The sequence below is a fragment of the Pyrus communis genome, chromosome 6 (genome assembly GCF_041283825.1).
Source record: "Pyrus communis isolate YQ-2024b chromosome 6, ASM4128382v1, whole genome shotgun sequence".
NCBI classification, from domain to species: domain Eukaryota; kingdom Viridiplantae; phylum Streptophyta; class Magnoliopsida; order Rosales; family Rosaceae; genus Pyrus; species Pyrus communis.
Window position 1 is genome coordinate 4436504 of NC_142570.1, and position 19477 is coordinate 4455980.

At 36.8% G+C, this 19477-nt stretch overlaps 3 protein-coding genes across 3 annotated transcripts; all 3 read left to right on the top strand.

The window, feature by feature from the left end:
- The first annotated feature begins 119 nt into the window (after positions 1-119).
- On the top strand, positions 120-5374 carry FIP37 (FKBP12 interacting protein 37). Its single transcript, XM_068450179.2, has 14 exons — positions 120-338; positions 460-499; positions 597-655; positions 1413-1480; positions 1598-1634; positions 1882-1969; positions 2133-2197; positions 2307-2384; positions 2717-2764; positions 2929-2982; positions 3366-3527; positions 4020-4089; positions 4404-4459; positions 5004-5374. The coding sequence occupies exons 1-14, from the start codon at positions 324-326 to the stop codon at positions 5169-5171; spliced, it is 1008 nt and encodes a 335-aa protein (XP_068306280.1). The 5' UTR covers positions 120-323; the 3' UTR covers positions 5172-5374.
- Positions 5375-7914: 2540 nt separating this feature from the next.
- On the top strand, positions 7915-12124 carry LOC137709920 (galactinol--sucrose galactosyltransferase-like). The gene is made up of 4 exons (XM_068448901.2): positions 7915-9239; positions 9738-9915; positions 10533-10897; positions 11358-12124. Exons 1-4 carry the CDS (start codon positions 8019-8021, stop codon positions 11928-11930), a joined length of 2337 nt encoding a protein of 778 aa, XP_068305002.2. The 5' UTR covers positions 7915-8018; the 3' UTR covers positions 11931-12124.
- A 698-nt stretch (positions 12125-12822) lies between these two features.
- Positions 12823-15703, top strand: LOC137710944 (uncharacterized). Its single transcript, XM_088695464.1, has 3 exons — positions 12823-13292; positions 13577-13858; positions 14381-15703. Exons 1-3 carry the CDS (start codon positions 13095-13097, stop codon positions 15497-15499), a joined length of 1599 nt encoding a protein of 532 aa, XP_088551590.1. The 5' UTR covers positions 12823-13094; the 3' UTR covers positions 15500-15703.
- Positions 15704-19477: the final 3774 nt, after the last annotated feature.

Consider the following 19477-nt stretch of genomic DNA (forward strand, 5'->3'; position numbering starts at 1 on the left):
AAGTACTGGATAACTGTGGTTCGCCACTAATTGTCCCGCTTTAAAAAAAAGAAAAATTTCGAAAATGACATAGTTATAGATTCATCCCTTAAAAGCCCAATGGATCATTTTTATAAAATGGGCTATATTTCTTAGAAGGCCTATCGAGAATATTACACTAAGGCGGTCGAACTGTGGAACCGCGCGCAGCTGATAACTGCTCTTTCCCCCCAAACCCAAAATCCCTTTGTTTCCGATCCGCACTGCATCAAACGGCTTGTGCTTCCAGCTTCGCAGCTACAGTTCGCTTATCAAGTTCTAGGGTTTTGAAGATTTCAAATTCCATGGCTACCCATGACGTAAGCCCTCCAAACCCCTTTAGCTACTACCTCAATTTCCGCTTTTAGTTCGATTTTAGGGTTTAATTGTTCTAATTCTCAGTGATTAATTCGACCACGTTTTTGATTCGTTAAAATACAGGATGATGACTTCGGTGGCGATTCTCCCAGTCCCAGGCGTGGTATGTTTAACTTTCTTGGCAACCAAACAGCGTGGCTCTGAATGTGTGATTGAATTTTGCTTATTGATTTCTGTATCTTTGTGTTTTATCAATCTAGGTAAAAAGAGAAGCTTTGGCGATGACGACTTAGAATTTGATCCTTTCGGCTCGAAACAGGTATTGCATTTTATTCCTGCCAGGCGTCTGCTTGAAATTGCTTCTCTGACTCATAAGTGCTTTTGCTGGAAGTGCTACTATGAGAAGCACATCGAAAATTTTAATAAATCTAAGTGCATTTTGAAAAAGCACTTGATAGAAGCACATAGTAGGTGCTTCTTCTGAAAAGCACTTTTGGCTTGTTCCTTCAGAAGTGATTTTAGCTGTTTTAAAAGCACTTAGATCTGGGTATCTTTATTCTTTGGCCTACTGTCTAGGTTGGACCTATATGAAACAATGGTAAAGAAAAAAAAATTCTTGGATTCACAACAGTATTGGTGTACAACAGTGTGTTTTAGCAAATAGTTTAGGTGAAGAACCAAAGTATTGAAGAATGCAGAGATGATGTTTCGTAAGTTAGGTTCCATTTGTGGAGAAAGCATTTAAAGTTTTCGGGTGAGAAAAAAGACGTGACGTGAAAGAATTTAAAGTATGTTGATGCACTTCAAAGAGCAGTTATAGTTGGGACGTGATGTGAAATTTATTTCCCACAGCCAACAAATTTTGTAAAAGAGTAGGATATATAATGTGTATCTAAATCGAATAGTTTTTATTAAATTGTACTTGTCAAACGGAAGGATGCTCCTAAGAAGCTGCCTCTGATAAACATGCATTGCCCTCCACAGATTCTTTCTTATATAAGAGTTTTCTTTGTATGTTCCCCTTTCTTCAGTTTTCGTTCCATTGAAGGAAAATAAAATGATCTTTTACAATATAGGGTAACTCGAAAGTTGAAGAAACTGCTCCTGGTGGTGCAACAGCGATGATTTTGACTCTTCGTGAGAGGTATTATGAAGTAATGTGTTATGTTCTACTGATCAAACTTCCATACCACTGGCAATACTAATGCTTTGAATTTTCTTTAGGCCTGAGTTTTTAATTTTTATTGTATTTGTTTTGCAGTCTTCAAAACTGTAAAGATACTCTTGCAACATGCCAAGTACGCATTCCTAATTCAACTCTTTCCTTCTCTTATCAATTCTTTGATAACAAATTCCATTTAATTTGTAGTCAAATAGGTAAAATATTTGATGCTTACAGTTGTGGACATAGATTGAATGAACATAGTTTCATCATGAGCTTGAAAATTTCATGGCACTATGCATTCACTACAGTCATACTTGTTAGATGGTTCTTCCCCATTATTAAATGCTCTGTTTGTTAACAATTACTTGGCTTGGCTACAGACAGAACTTGAAGCTGCAAAATCTGAGATTCAAAAGTGGCATTCTTCATTTCAGAATGAACCCTGCTTAGCTTCTGGAACTTCTCCTGGTTAGTCCCATACTAGCCTTTCAGGGCCTTCTGCTGCTTTGCCCATCCTTGTTTTGTATGTCAAGAGTTAGATTATATGTTTTTGACAATAAACTTATCTTATGATCATTTTACATGCATTATCTGAATGTATTAATGAATATGATTTCAACCTATCTTGTAGATCCTAAACTGGTTATCAATTATCTTCAGTCCTTGAAAAACTCCGAGGAGTCATTGAAAGAACAGGTTAGTGTTAAATGTTTCTTTTCATAAGTCATCGGTAATCTTGAGCTTTTTTGTTCACGGGTTGTTCTTAATCTTGAGCTTTTTGTTCACGGGTTGTTCTTATTAACAGTTAGAGAAAGCAAAGAAAAAGGAAGCTGCGTTCATTGTCACATTTGCAAAACGGGAGCAGGAGATAGCAGAGCTCAAGGTAATATCTTTTGCATGTGATGTATCATGTACCTCTCTCATGTCAGAATGTAAGTGCATGATAGCATGTTTGCTATTTTTGTAAATATCTTTTGCATGTGATGTATCATGTACCTCTCTCATGTCAGAATGTAAGAGCATGACAGCATATTTGCTATTTTTGTAGGATGATTTTATTTGTAAAAAGTAAAGAGAAATTAATTCATGCGCCTTTCTTATGTCAGAATTAAGAGCTTGATAGCATATTCGCTTTTTTAGTAGGAAGATTTTATTTGTAAAAAGAGTAAGATTAATTCTCTGTGACTATAAAGACCTAACTTATTTAAAATGCAGTCTGCAGTCCGGGAGCTTAAAGCTCAACTCAAGCCACCATCAATGCAGGTAGTTTAAAATCCTTTAGTTTTATATGATTCTAAAATTGCCTACCTTGAGCTTTTGAAATTTCAGACCAATGGTAAAGTTATTAATTTTTGGTTTGGTTGTAAATTCTCTTTATGATTCATTTCAACCTGGTCTGCAATTCTGTGTGCTGATTAATTGTACAGGCAAGAAGATTGCTACTCGATCCAGCAATTCATGAGGAGTTTACTCGTCTAAAGGTTAAAATTTTGAAGCTGCTGGTCTGCGTTTCTTTTTTAAGCTTTTACTATATCTGTTCATTATAGCACACACATCCCTTTTTTTCTGTGTATACACAAAGAAATTACATTATAAGTCTGAGAAATAGATACTGAAGGGAGGAATCCTTGTGAGAAGAAAACAAAAAAGGTTGGGAAAATTTTTTATATAGCACTTCAGGTGGATAACTTTTCTTTATGTTCTTTTTCGTGAATCGGCTTAACCTGCTTGTATGGATTAAAGGAAAATTTTATATATTATATGAAGGCAATTGTGAGACTCTGCAAGTATTTTCTTTTCCTAGGTTTTCCTTATATTTATAAATAACTTATCTATGTGTTTTCCGTTGGTGCTTTAATGTTAGACTTTGGTTGAGGAGAAGGAAAAAAAGGTTAAGGAGTTGAAGGAAGATATCGAAGCTCTTTCATTTACTGCAGCAAGCAAGATGGGGAAGCAGTTAATGGCTAAATGTCGGACACTCCAAGAGGAAAATGAGGAGATTGGCAATGAAGCTTCTGAGGGAAAGGTGCTGCTGTTGCACTTACAATATATTAGATGTTATATTATGCTTTCCATGTGCTACTTCTATCCACAGATATACTTAATATCTTTTGTTTTTCCTAGCAATTTTGTTTACTTGTTCAATTTTCCTGGGGTTGAGACATTAATAGAGGATTTTGCATGTCTACATGCACATTTTATCAACTCTTCACATTTTCAATGTTGAAATGGGATTGGGTTAGACAGTGAATGCTATTTACAATCATTGGACCATTCAAATTCTTTTGAGCACCCGAGTCCCTTTGAATAAATAATACTGATTTTGGCACAAAAGTATGTTGTTAGAACTGAAGCGAACATGGACATCTTTGATGCCTTAATATGTTGTGCTTATGAATAAACTTATCTCCTTAGGTTTTTAAACAAATGTACCTTATTCTCTTGGGATGGTCATCTGTTTGTTTATATTATACACCAACGATCTGGTTAACATGATTTTGGTATTGTTGGTGTGCAGATGCATGAATTATCTATGAAACTTGCGTTGCAAAAATCCCAAAATGCAGAACTCAGAAGTCAATTTGAAGGTCAGTGTTAAACCAATCAAAATTTTTAGTTATCAACTTATCAGTATCGCTCAGATTAGTAGAATGTGTGTGCTAAATGGTACATCCAATGCCCTTGCACCCGTTTTATATCTGGGAACCGTACTGCATGACTGCGTATGTCACTATTAATTGTTCAATTGAGCATCTCTTTCCCCAAAGCTGTTATTTAAACTGTTGTTTTTTAATGTCAATGATAATTTCTTTATGCATTGTACTAAAAAAATGTTATTACATCTTGGATTTTATATTGTCAGGTCATTCCCCATTCATTCTTTTTGTGTTTCTACGTACAGGGTTGCACCAACATATGGAGGGGCTCACAAATGATGTTGAAAGATCAAATGAAATGGTTTTCTTTCTTCTCTCGACTTTTTTCGTTTTTTGGTTTACAGAGATCGTACATCATCCTAGCTTCATAGATGCACAATTTAAACTTTTCCGTTTTGTTTCGATAATGCACCAAATTTGCTGCCATTTTATCGATCACAGTTTAAATTAAGACCACTCGTACGGATTACATGTAGTCCTTTAGTTGATTACCCTTCCCTTCCTATGTTATTCAGTTCAGTTTGATATTACGAGTCCTATTATTTGTTCCTCGATTCTGTGATTTTAGAGTAGTTGTCAACCTGATTTGGTTAATATACTTTTTCTTTTTTTTAAAAAGGGGGACAACTGGTGGCAAGCCACGGTTATCCACCCATTCCAGGGGCTAGGAAGACTCACAGGGGCATTTCAGCCTCCTTCTGGCCACAAGTCTGGCTTCCACACCAGCAGCGGGTTTCGAACCCAAGACCTCCAGTTTTTAGTTTTAGGAAGCCTCGTAATCTGTCCTTTATCTAACGAATTTGGTACTTAATGAGAGTCAGAATTTAAAGCGTCTTCCATTGCAGGTGCGTATCACGCAAGAGCAGCTAGAGGAGAAAGATTGTGAAATCAAACGGTTAAAGCAGGAGCTGGAGCAGAAGAGCTTGATAGGGAAGGAGAAAGCAGATCCAGCTTCTGACGCTAAGAAAGCTAGCGACGATGATGAGATGGTACCTGGAGAAGTCGACAGCTGAAGTAAGAAGAAGAAAATTGTAGGACACAATCATCGTTTATAATCCTCATTTTGTATGTACATTAACGTTCGAGTTTATTTTTCGCTCAGAACATTTTTGTTATGTAAAAGTAACTTGTGAAACTTAGGCCGCCGGAATCGAGGTTAAAGTTCCTAACGCTTAACGTGCAGTTGCGTGGTTTCATATCATTCATTCATACAAAACGGAATCGTTCTTGTTTTATTACTTAAATTGAATTCCTGCATGCCACCCCCCTCTATTGCAGGAGAATGACTCACATGAAACGATGGCGTCAAGTTAGGTTGTTGCCCAAATTTATCGTGCCTCGTCATGAAATACATTAAAGTGGTTTAATCTACTGCTACATTGGCTTCTTGTTTTTAGCATGGAACGGTACTTTTGCGTTAACAAGTCTTCTCACGTCTGACGATATTTTAGCAAAATACATGAATATATATTAATAACACGAACACATGTTGTCCTTAAAATTTTCACATATTGACCAACCAACTTTAATACCACATAAAAAAATTTGAACTATCATCGTAAAATCAATTCGCAATATAAACATAAACATGCGGAACTACCATCATAAAAATTTAAGAGCGATGGGCTATTGGCCGTGGGAGGTTCAGTAATCCGGAAAGCTCATGGCTCATGCATGCGGACAGCGTAGCTCCTGGGATGCCAAGTGTAGGCTGAGGTGTGTGCGCGTGGCACTGAGTGCGTTCGCCATGCATGGAAGCGGTCGAGAATTTGAGAGCAATGTCACTTCCCTCTGTCTAATCTTCATCCCAGCTGGCAGACAATAGGCACCTACTTGCCTACTTAATTAGTTGGAATATTTTGGATGCGGTCCCTAATTATTAATATTCTTTGATTGAAATCTTGTTGATTTTCAATTTTTGATCCAAGTTCTTGAAATTAATGTGATAATGTATTTCTACGTAGGTTACTATATTTTTTAAATTAAAAATTGAAATTTATAACTGTTTGTATTAATGAGATTTTAAATTAAAAAAAAACCCATAACTTGTGGATTAAAATTATTAAAATATAAATTATACTCTCCAATATATGTATGTATATACATATGTATGTGTGTATGTATATATAAACATGGGTACATTCATTAAAATTAACAAAAAAATTATTGTACCAAAATATGGGTACATTCTTCAAAACCACACAAAAAATAATAGATATTAGACTTAATAACATTAGTAAAGTTCTTTGATTAAACTTGACATGGATACATTCTCAAATCAAGAAAAAGAATGTACCCATATAAGTTTAAAAATGGATTAGAAAAAAAATGATTAGATTCTATATATAAAAAAAAGGTACATTTTACTACAACAAATTGGTATATTTAAGAATGAGTACATTTTAAGATTTAAAATTTGAAAAATTACATGAATGAGTACATATAAGATTAAAAATTTGAAAACCTTTTATAAAAAAATTAAGGGGTATAGACTTATTCTAATTTTTTTTTTTTTTTGGAAATGTTTTGAATTGAAAATTTGTTAGGAGTTTAATAAAGGTGTGAGTATTAAAATCCTATATCAATTATTAATTTTTATTTTAAAAATGATGTAATTGACATCTAAATTCATTATTACATTAATGCTAGGGATCTTGATCAAAATCTGAAAACTAAAAAACTTTCAATAAAAAACATTGTTAACTAAGAATCGGATACTAATTTTTCCTAATTAGTTTGTTCTTTCTTGTGTTGGAGTGTGGTAGTTCATCATCTGGATCCAACCTTTTGGTTTGATTAAGATCCAGATTATTTGTTGTTCCCCTCTCTTTATTTTCTAAAGAAAATTAAGCAAGATCCCATAACATTGAAACTTTAATTTGGAGGAATCATCTGGGCGGAAATGGCCGGAGTAAATTAGAAGCTGAGGGATTGAACATATAGCTAGAAAAGTGAGATAGACCCAGAAAATGCAAAAAAGAAGGAACAACAAACAATGGTAATCTTAAGGAGATTCAATTTGTAAACACAATTTTAAAAATTAAAAGACACGAAAGTTGATGATTGATTTATTACTTAAAGCGTTAATAACGTGCTGCTTATTCCTAATATTATATCATTAAATTACTTTATATCACAACCCTATCCCATGCCACTACTCTCTTCATGGTTACGCTTTACCACTTACGAGGGTTCATAACTTGTTCTATATTTTTGTTGCATTCCATCCCACTCCTGTATCTTTTTCTTTTACCAAAATTACCTATTACTATTCATTACGTTTTTATTATTAATTTCTTACCAACCTAATAAAAATGATAAATGACAAGTGTCTCATCTTGGGAGAACTTCTATTTTTTCAGCTTCTTATACATACATACATATATATATATATATATTATTTCTGACCCTCGCATTAAATATATCAAAAAAAAAAAAAAAACGGATAAGTTAAACAAGAGCATGAATTCATTGTAGCCTTTTCATATTAACCCTAATTAAAATAACTCACCAATCAAATTACATTAACGTTCACCAAAAAAAAAAAAAAAATTACATTAACGAAGCTTTCTTTATTTCCTTTTATTTTTGGCCGGAAACCTAACCCTAATTATGTAGTAGTCCAAATGATTCATCCTTGTACATTTTCATCACTCATTCTTTGGCAAATCAGAAACTTTTTTTTATCTCTCTCTTGGTCTAAAGCAAATCACAAACCTTAACTAATTAAAAGTGTCTTCACACACACACACCAACCTCTTTACAAATCATCTCTATATAACCCCCCACTCCCTACTACCGAGTTCTACTCACCAAGCTACCACAATCTCTCTCACTCGTTATCTCTAAGCTAGGCTTCCATGGCTCCAAGCCTAACAAAGAATGCCCTAGACCTAATGGGCCTTGCAGTGGATGACACGACGTCACAACTCCCAATAACTCTCAATGGATCCAACCTTCTCGCTAATGGCCACCCAATCCTCACTGAAGTCCCTCTCAGCGTCACAGCAACCCTGTCACCCTTTAACAAGACCACGCCCTCTGGCTGCTTCCTGGGATTCGACGCGGACGAGCCCAAGAGCCGCCACGTGGTCCACATCGGAAAACTCATCGGCATCAGGTTCATGAGCATATTCCGGTTCAAGGTCTGGTGGTCCACCCACTGGACTGGAACCACCGGAAACGACGTGGAGCACGAGACCCAGATGATGCTCTTGGACAAAAACGACTCTGGCCGACCCTACGTTGTGATTCTTCCACTCCTGGAAGGACCCTTCAGAGCCTCTCTCCAACCGAGTCGTGCAAACGACGACTACGTGGACATGTGCGTGGAAAGCGGCTCGATACGTGTCAGCAGGTCGAGCTTCAGAAGCTGCTTGTACATGCACGTCGGCGATGATCCGTATAGTTTGGTCAACGAGTCAATGAAGGTGGTGAGGGCCCACTTGGGGACGTTCAAGCTCCTAGAGGAGAAAAATGTACCAAAAATAGTGGACAAGCTTGGGTGGTGTACATGGGATGCATTCTATCTTATGGTGCACCCTAGAGGGGTGTGGGACGGTGTGAAGGGCCTAGTGGAAGGTGGGTGCCCTCCAGCACTCGTCCTCATCGACGACGGATGGCAATCGATATGCCGCGATGAGGATCCGGTGGAGGGGCAAGAAAGCATGACCAGGATATCAGCCGGGGAACAAATGCCAGGCAGGCTGATTAGTTTTCAAGAGAATTATAAATTTAAGGACTATGAGGGTGCGTCTAGCAAGGGCATGGGTGGCTTTATCAAGGATTTGAAGGAGGAGTTTGGGAGTGTGGAGCATGTGTATGTGTGGCATGCGCTTTGTGGATATTGGGGTGGGATTAGGCCCGGGACTAATAGTCCAGTGATGCCTGAAGAGTGCAGGGTGATTAATCCTAAGTTGTCTCCGGGGTTGGAGAGGGCAATGGAGGACATGGCGGTGGACAAAATTGTGAGGAATGGAGTAGGGTTGGTTCTGCCGGAGGTGGCGCACAAGTTGTATGAGGGGATGCACTCTTATCTTCAGTCGGCAGGGATCGATGGTGTTAAGGTTGATGTCATACACGTAAGTTTGTTCTCGAAATTAAGCTCTTTTTATCCTTTTTCACTTTTGAAAAACGTCACAAATATTTTTGCTTACATGGTACGAGTTTGGACACATGTGCACCGTTTTGAACTTTTCATTACTAAACTATAATATTATGTAGCTCTATAATATATTTTATTGGTTCAAATTATGGAATTGTTACTTGTACTTGGACATTAATTATTTGGATAAGCGTGAATGTCGTAATGGTCTATGTATGATGGTTTGAAACACTGTTATATGACATCTTTGTTCGTAGAGATCATTAACCTAATTCATATTATCATTACTATTAATCATTTTTGTTGACTAAAATTTTGTCGGGCATGTAGTTTTTTCTACTAGTGTGTTTTATCATTCGCAAAACAAAAGAAACAAAAAGAATAAGCTATCATTGTCATATTTCAAAGGTGAGTTTGCATATTAAATCGAGAGATATTCTGTTTGATTTAATTTCTATTTCGTGCCATGGTGCAGTTGCTTGAGATGTTATGCGAGGACTTTGGGGGTCGGGTTGAGCTGGCGAAAGCCTATTACAAGGCACTGACTGCTTCTATGAGGAAGCATTTCAATGGCAATGGCGTGATTGCTAGCATGCAGCACTGCAATGACTTTATGTACCTCGGAACCGAGGCCATAGCCCTTGGACGTGTTGGTATGTAGACTATATATTCCGAGCAAGTATTTTGCATTCGAATTTCTCTTTTGCAATTTACATTACGAACTTCTAAGTTATTAATTTCCACCATAAACTTTTATTTGAGCCAATTATCCGTTTGAACTTTTACAAGTAGCCAATTATCTCCAAACTGTCAAATTTTCAAACTTTTCATCAATTCTTCCATCTATATATTTGTCACATGAGCCACTTAAGAGAATAAAAACGTAATTTTGCTGCTATCTGGTAAGTCCTTGTGATAGAGAGGTAGATAGATTAGATCTGCACACGAGGGATAATTTGGTTTGTAGGAGTGTGTCTTAGTGAGGCTAGGAAGTAGGATTTACTCTCGACTGGAGAAGTGAAATCATGTGGACAAAATTTTGGATGTAATGTTGATTAACGGAACGGTATGGAGATAATTGCCTATTTATCAGTTCATAGAATAATGGCTGGACAAAAAGTTCTTAGTAGAAACTGACAGGGTGATTGATACAGGTTCAGGGAACAATTTGTAGAAAACCTCAATAGGCTTTTTATTTGAAGAATTTGCATTCTCTTTTCAGTTATTTGCAGGTCTAACCAATTTCTTCGCATTGATACAAATGTCATAGGAGATGATTTTTGGTCTGAGACGACGGCGGAAGCAGATGGAACATATTGGCTGCAAGGGTGTCACACGGTGCACTGCGCCTACAATAGCCTTTGGATGGGCAACATCATACAGCCAGATTGGGACATGTTTCAGTCTACTCACCCTTGTGCTGAATTCCATGCCGCGTCAAGAGCTATATCGGGAGGACCAATCTACATTAGTGACTCTGTTGGAAAGCACAACTTCAAGCTTCTTAAGAGCCTGGTGATGCCTGATGGGTCCGTACTGCGATGCCAACACTATGCCCTTCCTGCTAGGGATTGCCTATTTGAAGACCCTTTGCATGATGGCAAAACAATGCTCAAAATATGGAACCTCAACAAAGTAAGAAACTCTTTTAAAAGCACGGGAAGTGATTTTGGCACTCTTTTTCTTTCTCTACATGGTGTTTGTTTATTGTTTGCATTTGGAACATAAATACCAGAGAGAAGCTAGCGTTGGTCATACGAGAAAAATTGAGTGCATAAATTATTTCTCTAGCAGAGAAAACTAGCGTCGGTTATCATGTACCTGCTTAACTCTATTACAATTGTTAATGGTAGTAAGTTTCATGTACATGTGTGACTTAAACTGTTATTGGTTGTGAGTCTCGTGAATGGGCTCCAACCCCCTACCAACGTGATGATCACCGATGCTAGGATTTCTCCTTTCAAAGTGTAGTAATGTTTGGTAAGCTAGATAGCAATAACCCTAAATATTGCTTGAACTGTAAGATAGGGTTTAAAAAGATGCCCTTTTTAGTTTTAGTTCTAACTCAACGTTTTTCGACATGTACTTGCACCAGTGTACTGGAGTTTTGGGTGCTTTTAATTGTCAAGGCGGAGGATGGTGCTCGAAATCCAGGCGGAACAAAATCGCCCCCGACTGCTCAAAGTCTGTGACCTGTTTTGCTAGTCCAAAAGACGTGGAATGGAATCAAGGGAAGAACCCCATTTCAGTACAAGGAGTGACCATATTTGCTGTGTACACGTTCCAGCAGAACAAGCTGAAGTTCTTGAAGCCATCAGAGAAGGTAGAGATTCCACTTGAGCCTTTTAGTTTTGAGCTCCTCACTGTTTCTCCGGTGAGGGTCTTGCGGAAGAAACTGATCCAATTTGCTCCGATTGGATTGGTCAACATGCTCAACACTGGCGGTGCAATTGATTCAGTAGAAGCTGAGGAGCATGAGGGGAACCCTAGTTTGGTGAGAATTGGAGTGAAGGGTTGTGGAGAAATGAGAATGTTTGCTTCAGAAAGGCCAACTGCTTGTGAGATCGATGGAGATGGAGTGAAGTTTGATTATTTTGATAAGATGGTCAGAGTCCAAGTGCCATGGCTTACTTCTTCAAGATCAGTTCTAGTTGACTACTTGTTTTGATCAAATGTAAAGAATTTGATCCTTGTTGCTAGCAATTTCAATCTGTAATTCAATCGTGTTTTTTATTTCAGCAAACAGTGTGATATGATATGCTAGATTGGTAAGTGATCATGAACTTTGTGGATTTTATACAAGAAGTGTGTTTTAAATTAATAATTTGTTATGGAAAATGCAACGAAGACTATGTTTTTAAATTATATTTTAAGAATTATATGATATAGATTATGATTGAATTCTTTTTTTAGTATTTTAAATAAGGAATCAACCTATCTACGCAGTGTTTAAAATATTCACGAAATCATCGATAATCAAGGATCGATATGAAAAGGGAGTGGGATATAAATTTCACTATATATCGGCGATATATAGGAATATCATTGAATACCGACAACATTTATCAATTCACTACATAAATTTTGTCAGAATCTATTGCATATTTCAAATTTTGGATATTTTTTTTTTTTTTTTTGAGAAATTTTTCTCTAATTTCGACTAAAACTGAATGAGTTGATCCCTATTCCATCACAAATTTCGATAATTTCCTTCGAAGATAATCGGTATTAATATTGATATTTTCATAAATTTGCATATCGATATTTTTGTCTATATCATAACTTTTTCAGAATTTTGAATCATAACTTGCCAACATGATCCTCTCCGAATCTTTTGGTGAGGATTCTGAAGATCTGTAAATTGTGTCCGTTTATCGTACTTCATACGGTCAGTTTTTGTCAGGTATTGTTTGTATTTAATTTTAAATAAAAATATTTAAAATGATTTTTGATCGCACGATATACAATGAACAAATATGATTTATGTATCTTTAGAATTCTCACAAAGAGAATCCGGATTCCATAACTTGTTTCACAATTCTCTTAGTTTTACAAAAAGTAATAAATAAACAAAAAAAATATCAAACCTTACTATTGAGCTTAGCTAAAAGAAATCTCGTTTGGGCTTTACCCACCCGCAATCCAACCCAAAAGAGAAAGGAAACATATCAAGAACAGTGGAGGAATCAGCCTCTGCGGCTGCGCATCAAACGCCGGTCATTCCTCCGTAGGCATCTCCGTCGGGCCACTAAGCACTACACAATCAGCTGTTTGGATTCTCAGACAACATGACGGAAAGCACCGGAAAATCTCGGAGAAAATTCCTAGCACGATGAAGACGACGGAGTTCATGGATAAGCAGATCATGGAACTCTCTCGGTCCCACTCCGAGGATTTCTCTCAACTTTCGTACCCTCAACAATTCGATAACGACGGCAAGGACGACTCCGACTCCGACTCCGTTTCCAGCTTTCAGTTCCGCCCCGCACGACGTGTCGCCTCGCAGGAGCCGCGCATTACCGCTCTCGAGGTTTGTGCATTTCAAATTTCAGCTAAAGCTTTAACCTTCTGTGTTTGGTAAATTTGGGAAGTTGAATTCTAACTGTAATTAGGGTTTTGTATGGAGTTTATATTCAATTTTGTGTTATTAAATCGAATTAATGTAAATTCATCTGGTAATTTTAAGTTACCAAAGAAAAAAAATTGGAAATTTGAACTGATATGCTGTTGAATTTTGTAAGTTATATGTTTCGATTCGTGTTCGTGATTGTTGAAGAGTTTCAAGTGATTGGTTGCTTCTGTTATGAATCACAGAGTGGCAGTTCTATGGACTACCTTAACCTTGCAAAACCTGGAAGCAAGTATGCTGTCAGGGCTTGTGAGGATTCGCCATTGATTTCGGTGATTGAGGGAAAGATGAACCAGCATTTTGGCAGTCTATTGCATGCGGTTGAGGGTCTCAGTGCACGAATTTCCCAGCTGGAGACTCGATTACGCCGGCTGGAGAATTCTGTTGACGACTTCAAGGATTCTACTGAAATCAACCATGGGAAGGCTGATGGGAAACTGAGGCGGCTAGAGAATATGCTAAAAGAGGTATTGTGAAATTATCGGTTTTTTCGTTTAACCGGTCAATGTATGTTGCATTGTTCTATGAGTAAAACTTAAGAGGATGGATAACTTGGGTGGTACAAATTAGGTCCTAGATGCACAGAATTGATATTGATGGCAAATTTGTTCGGTCGAAGTTTTTATTTAGCAGGTTCATAGCCAGATAGGTTTTCATGGCAATTATCTGATTTAAATATGCTTGTGAGCTCGACTTTTGTAACACGAGGCACAATGTACTTAAATGACCGTGATTCTATTTACTGGAGCACCAACTTTGACCACAGTGTTCAAGTAGCCTTCGGATTTTTGATTTGAACTGTGAGATGTTAATAATTAAAATCATGTTGAAGGCGGTAGGAACTAGGTTTAAGTCTTGTTGCAAGTGATAAAAAAATAAAAAAATAAAAAACAAAAAAAATGAGGGAAAAATAGTAGTGTGCAGGAGATTCTGTAATACCTGCCAACAGCTTCTTGACATGGTTCGTGTTGCTTGTAAATAAACTGTAGGTTGACAGTGGTATGCAGAATTTGAGAGATAAACAAGAGATAGCAGAGGCTCGGTTGGAGCTTGCAAAGCTTCAAATGTTAAAGGGTCAGCAGCAATCGGAAAACCAAGCGAGCAATGTACAAAAAGTTTCATCTCCAGGAGTACGATCATCCGCTCCTCAGCAAAGCTACCAACTGCATTCAGCTCAGGCCCCCACCCTCCAAGTTCCTTCTCTTCCTACTAATGATCCCGGAACTCTACCTCATCAGAATTTTCCTCCAGCACCTACAGCACAGGTCCAGGTCCCCACGCATTCACCTCAGAGTCAAATCCGATCTATTCAATATGCAGATTCTAACTACTCACCACCTGGGCCAAATCCGCAGCCCACACCTCAGATGTACTACAGCCCTCAAGTACAGCATTCGCAACCGCCACCCACTGCACCGTATCAACTTTTTCCATCAGCACCACATCCTTCACTAACCTCACAATCGCGGCAGCTGCCTCAACAGCACCCACCCTTCAATGCTGCTGATCCCCAAGCCCAGTTTTCGTTGGTTCATAATCCTGGAGAAACCTCCATGCCATCTCAAAGATATCCTCCAAGCTTCCACAACACCTCTAATGCACCTGGCTTGGCTCTCCCACCCCAACAACAGCAGTATGCGGGTTCCATTCAATATACGCATGATCAAACCGCAAGCAATCACTACCTGGAGTTCCCCCCTGGGCATGTGCAACCAGTTCAAAATTCACGTTTTGATGATTTTCGTTCCCACGTTGGATCTTCATCTCACGACAGCGGTTCAAACATGAAACATTCGCAAGTCTCGCCAGCCTCTTTAGACCGTTCTGGTGGAAGCAGCTTTTCGAAACTGCCAACTGCCAAGGTATTGCCACACGCAATACCCATGGCTGCTAGTGTGGATAAGGAATCGAGTTCCAGTGGGACTGGAAACAGAATACCGATTGATAATGTCATTGATAAGGTTGTCGCGATGGGATTCCGGAGGGACATGGTCCGAGCAACAGTGAGGAAAATGACCGAGAATGGGCAGTCGGTGGACGTTAATGTTGTGCTGGATAAGCTGATGAACAATGGAGAACAGCCTCAAAGTGGTGGATTTGGCCGGTAAGAAATGCGCTTGCTTCTAATACTTTGCTTGATTATGATTTACGAGTGTGATATTCAGCTATATGCTTAGTTTTTCTATGTGCTTCTGCATCCATGTATAATTACCACCATTTGTTTCTGAATGTAAATATGAAATGATTGGTGACATTGAAATTTGTTGTGTGTTGTATTTGTGAATGTAAATTTCACCAAACGTTTGCTTGGATGTTACTTGCATGAAAGGATTAAATTGTGATCGAGTGACAAAATATTAGAATGTGAGCATCTAACTCAAAATTAACCGACGGTTCTCCCGAAACCTATTCGGTTTGCTAAGGACACGCACGTAGCCTATATCTTAGGGTGGGCTAGGTGTAGCTTGGCATTGAAAGGAGTGACAGCTGGGCTTTTTTCATTCACAAAGCTGTGCAGACTCTAGGGGCCTGCTAGACTGGTTGCTGGTGATAGAGATTCCCTCGCCGTTTCATTTTACTTTGACCATCCCTAGTTAAAGACGGGAAAGTGATATTCTTGATTTTTTTTTAGTTCATTTGATTTGACGGTCAAAATTAAAAATGGTATGTATGAAGTAAAAAAAAAAGTGTAGATAGCACTACTCGAAGAAGAAAAAGAAAAACTTACCTATCACATGTATATGCGAAAAATCATGTTTTCTCTTTATCACGTAATTGTTGGTGGAATTAATTAAGATGTCATTGTCGTTACACTTTTACTTTTGACCATCCATTTTTACAATTTGCTCTTATTAAATAGAAAAATTCAAGGGTAGTGGTATCCATACACATAATTTTTACTTCTTATACACTCTTCTTAATTTTTACCGTCGGATAGAATGAATTACAGAAGATCCACGGCAAACAAATAACAAGGATGCGTGAGATAAAAATGAGTGTGAATAACACTCTCCCTCTCTTATCACTTAAGCCAGTCCTTGCCGTTACACTTCTACCTCTGACCATCCATTTTCTTACAGGTTCATGTAGTTCCTCTCTCTTATCTAGTGAGTTGTGTGATAAGAAAGACTAAAAGAGAGGTTAGATAAACCCAGGTTCATGTAACCCATCTCTTATCACAGGAGCTATGTGATAAGAGAAACTTATTCGAGTTTTATGAAACCTTGCATGTAATTCTTTCTTCTTATCAAAAATAAAAGTCTCGATTGGTTTAACATATTTATTCTTAAGCACAAATAGTCCTCACTGAAACCATTTTTTTTTCTTTCTGTCATGTATCTTAAACTCTTAATCATTGATGCACATTCCTCGACCTATCTTGAAGAAGGACCATGCCCTTAATTGCTAGAAAATGGAGAGGTTTTCAAATTTTCATGGCTAGAAAAATAGGACCACAATTTGGTATAGGGGGGGGGGAAAAGATAGTGACCAGAGACTTGATTGCAAAGAGGGTGAGTCTGTTCATGTGGACTAGGAAGGAAGGAGGGTTTTGTTTTCAATCTTTCATTCCATTTGGGAGGAGGAAGAGGAGATTTTTTTGTTAGATTAGATTAGATTACAATGACTGAGCTCTCAGTAACATAAATAGTAATGGTCCCAAGACTAATAGGCACAAAATAGTCTTCCTTATTTATTTATATTTTTAATTGATGGCGCAGTCACGACAGTTCACCATTTTGGAGGTCAGAAAAAATTCACAGAAGCATTTTAGCCTCTCTGTCTGGCCACCATCATGTGATTCACCAGTACCAAAAACAAAACTCGAGACGAGTTGTGTAAAATATGAGTTTGAAATTTGCTCCAATCACTGAACCACCCCTTGATTGTGCTGATTTTGTGGACCCTTTAAAATAAGCTAATAAGTGAGAGAGAGGTCCATTCCCTCTTGTACTCCAGGAATATATGTGGCTCATCCCTTTCCATCTATATTTTGTCCAAAACCAACAAATGAAATTTGTTTCATCTACCACCACCACCCTTGTAGTTATAACGCCTTATATCTTCTTTTTAAGGTATTAATATGGAAGTTTTGGGATTGAAGGACTCTAAGGTAAAAAATTGGATTGGTTGTGTAACCTATATATGTATTTTAATAGGGTTGTCTTGTCACATCGCTACAGATAAAAATAAAGTGATACATTATAAATTTAGGGTATCCATAAATGAATTTATGTGATAGAACATAAGTTTATCGATAATATCACATAACAGTATGACAATCACACTAAAAACTGCATTTGTTGTGACCCACAAATCTTTATTGCAAATTGCACAAACATATCTAGACTCGTGTTTTAGTCAACAAAAGCTCGTGAGACATATCTTTGGACTTTTGCTTCAACAAAGACAAGTTGTAATCAACAAAATTCTTACCCTAAATCGTTTAAGGGTCTTGAACTGCTGAAGATATATGCATGCAACAAATTCTCACTCGCGCAACACCTAATGAGTTTTGATGAAATTTTTAACCGAGATTAAAAATGTGATGCATCCACACCAAAGGTGAAGTGTATGCGGTGAATTAGCAACATTTTTTATTCAATTTTTTTACGCCATTTCCCGAAGGTTGGTCAACCAATTTTCAGGCCAGTTCGTGTCATTTTCTTGCATAATTTTGCTAATTCTTGCATTCCAATTATTAAATTATTCTCTGGCAGTGAAAATACTTAAAACTAATCAACTTTATTCAATATCTCTCTCATGTAGTAAGTAAGACTAAAATACTCTTAACAAAATTGTTTGATTTCAATTCATTCTCATTAATAGATTTTTAAAAAGTTTTCTTCTTGTTCAAATTATCGATTCTTAGTACGTAAGCATGACATAAGTTAGCCATGTAATTTTATTTTCTAGATACTTTCAATTGACAAACAAACAGTTAAAATGTCCTTATAATCGGTGAGAAGTGTTATTGTCACTTCAAAAATCTCATTCTACACTCCTCACAAGTGTATTTTTTTTTTTCAAATATAGAAAGTTTGGAGTGTAGAATGAGATTTTTAGAGTGCTAATAACAATTCCATAATTTGTTATTGAACACATTCTACGCAGTTTTTATATATTTGTTTAATTAGGTTATTGACAAAATTCGTTATAATCCGTTACATACATACGTCAACATCGGCACACTAATATATTGTTGAATTTGAATATGTTTTGTAAATTAGTTATCAACAAATAAATGGTTAAAAATCGTGATAACTTGTTAAACAAATAAATCAGAATCCACCCGTAATTAATTTTCGTTAGATTTAGAACACATCATTTTACTCAAATAATCCGAAAACATAATACGACTAGAAGATAACTTTTTGGATCGCAAAGTACAATATTTTTGTAAGAGTTTATATAACACAAGAGAGATTATATTCACATCCCAAATTACTTCTCTTACACCTTTTTATTTTTTTAATATTTTTTTATCACGGGTTAGTGGTGTGTAGAAAATATTAAAAAAATTTAAAAAGTGTGGGAGAAGTAATTTAAGGTATGTGAATATAATATCTCATAACACAATGATACTATACGGTTATGCTATGTAATATAAGAACCCATGATTTGTAGATAAATTAATCCTTGTAAAACATTTTAAACATGGAAAATTCATTAGTCTATGCAAACATAAAGACCCACTTAAATAAAATCTAAAAAGATACAACAAAAGAAAGAAAACAAGAAAAAGATAACGCACCATTTCACTTTCAAACAGAATTACTAACAGAGAAATACAAGATTTTTTTCAAAAGTGAGACTTATAGACTTTCTGTATTCATTGTTTCCACACAATATTTTAAAACATCGGCAAAAGAATTAACATTAAATTAATGACAAAGAATTTATAAAAAGTCATGCTCTTTAAGAAAGTCTCTGAGTTTATCTTAAGCAAAAATTCCAAATGAACAAATTTTGGGTTACCAAATTTCCTCCGTGTGGTCACCATCTCTTCCTTCTTCTGTGGCTCCCAGTCGAAATCTTAACTCAAAATTGTTACAACTCAATAACACCTCAAACTAATTAACAAAGCA

Excerpts from the sequence above, each read along its gene's own strand:
- FIP37 (XM_068450179.2), top strand. Across the intron at positions 4,090-4,403 it reads ACTCAGAAGTCAATTTGAAG|GGTTGCACCAACATATGGAG; the intron begins GTCAGTGTTAAA and ends TTCTACGTACAG. Across the intron at positions 4,460-5,003 it reads TTGAAAGATCAAATGAAATG|GTGCGTATCACGCAAGAGCA; the intron begins GTTTTCTTTCTT and ends CTTCCATTGCAG.
- LOC137709920 (XM_068448901.2), top strand. The coding sequence starts at position 8,019 with ATGGCTCCAAGCCTAACAAAGAATGCCCTAGACCTAATGGGCCTTGCA. Across the intron at positions 9,916-10,532 it reads CATAGCCCTTGGACGTGTTG|GAGATGATTTTTGGTCTGAG; the intron begins GTATGTAGACTA and ends CAAATGTCATAG. Across the intron at positions 10,898-11,357 it reads AAATATGGAACCTCAACAAA|TGTACTGGAGTTTTGGGTGC; the intron begins GTAAGAAACTCT and ends TACTTGCACCAG.
- LOC137710944 (XM_088695464.1), top strand. The coding sequence starts at position 13,095 with ATGAAGACGACGGAGTTCATGGATAAGCAGATCATGGAACTCTCTCGG. Across the intron at positions 13,293-13,576 it reads CGCGCATTACCGCTCTCGAG|AGTGGCAGTTCTATGGACTA; the intron begins GTTTGTGCATTT and ends TATGAATCACAG. Across the intron at positions 13,859-14,380 it reads TAGAGAATATGCTAAAAGAG|GTTGACAGTGGTATGCAGAA; the intron begins GTATTGTGAAAT and ends AATAAACTGTAG.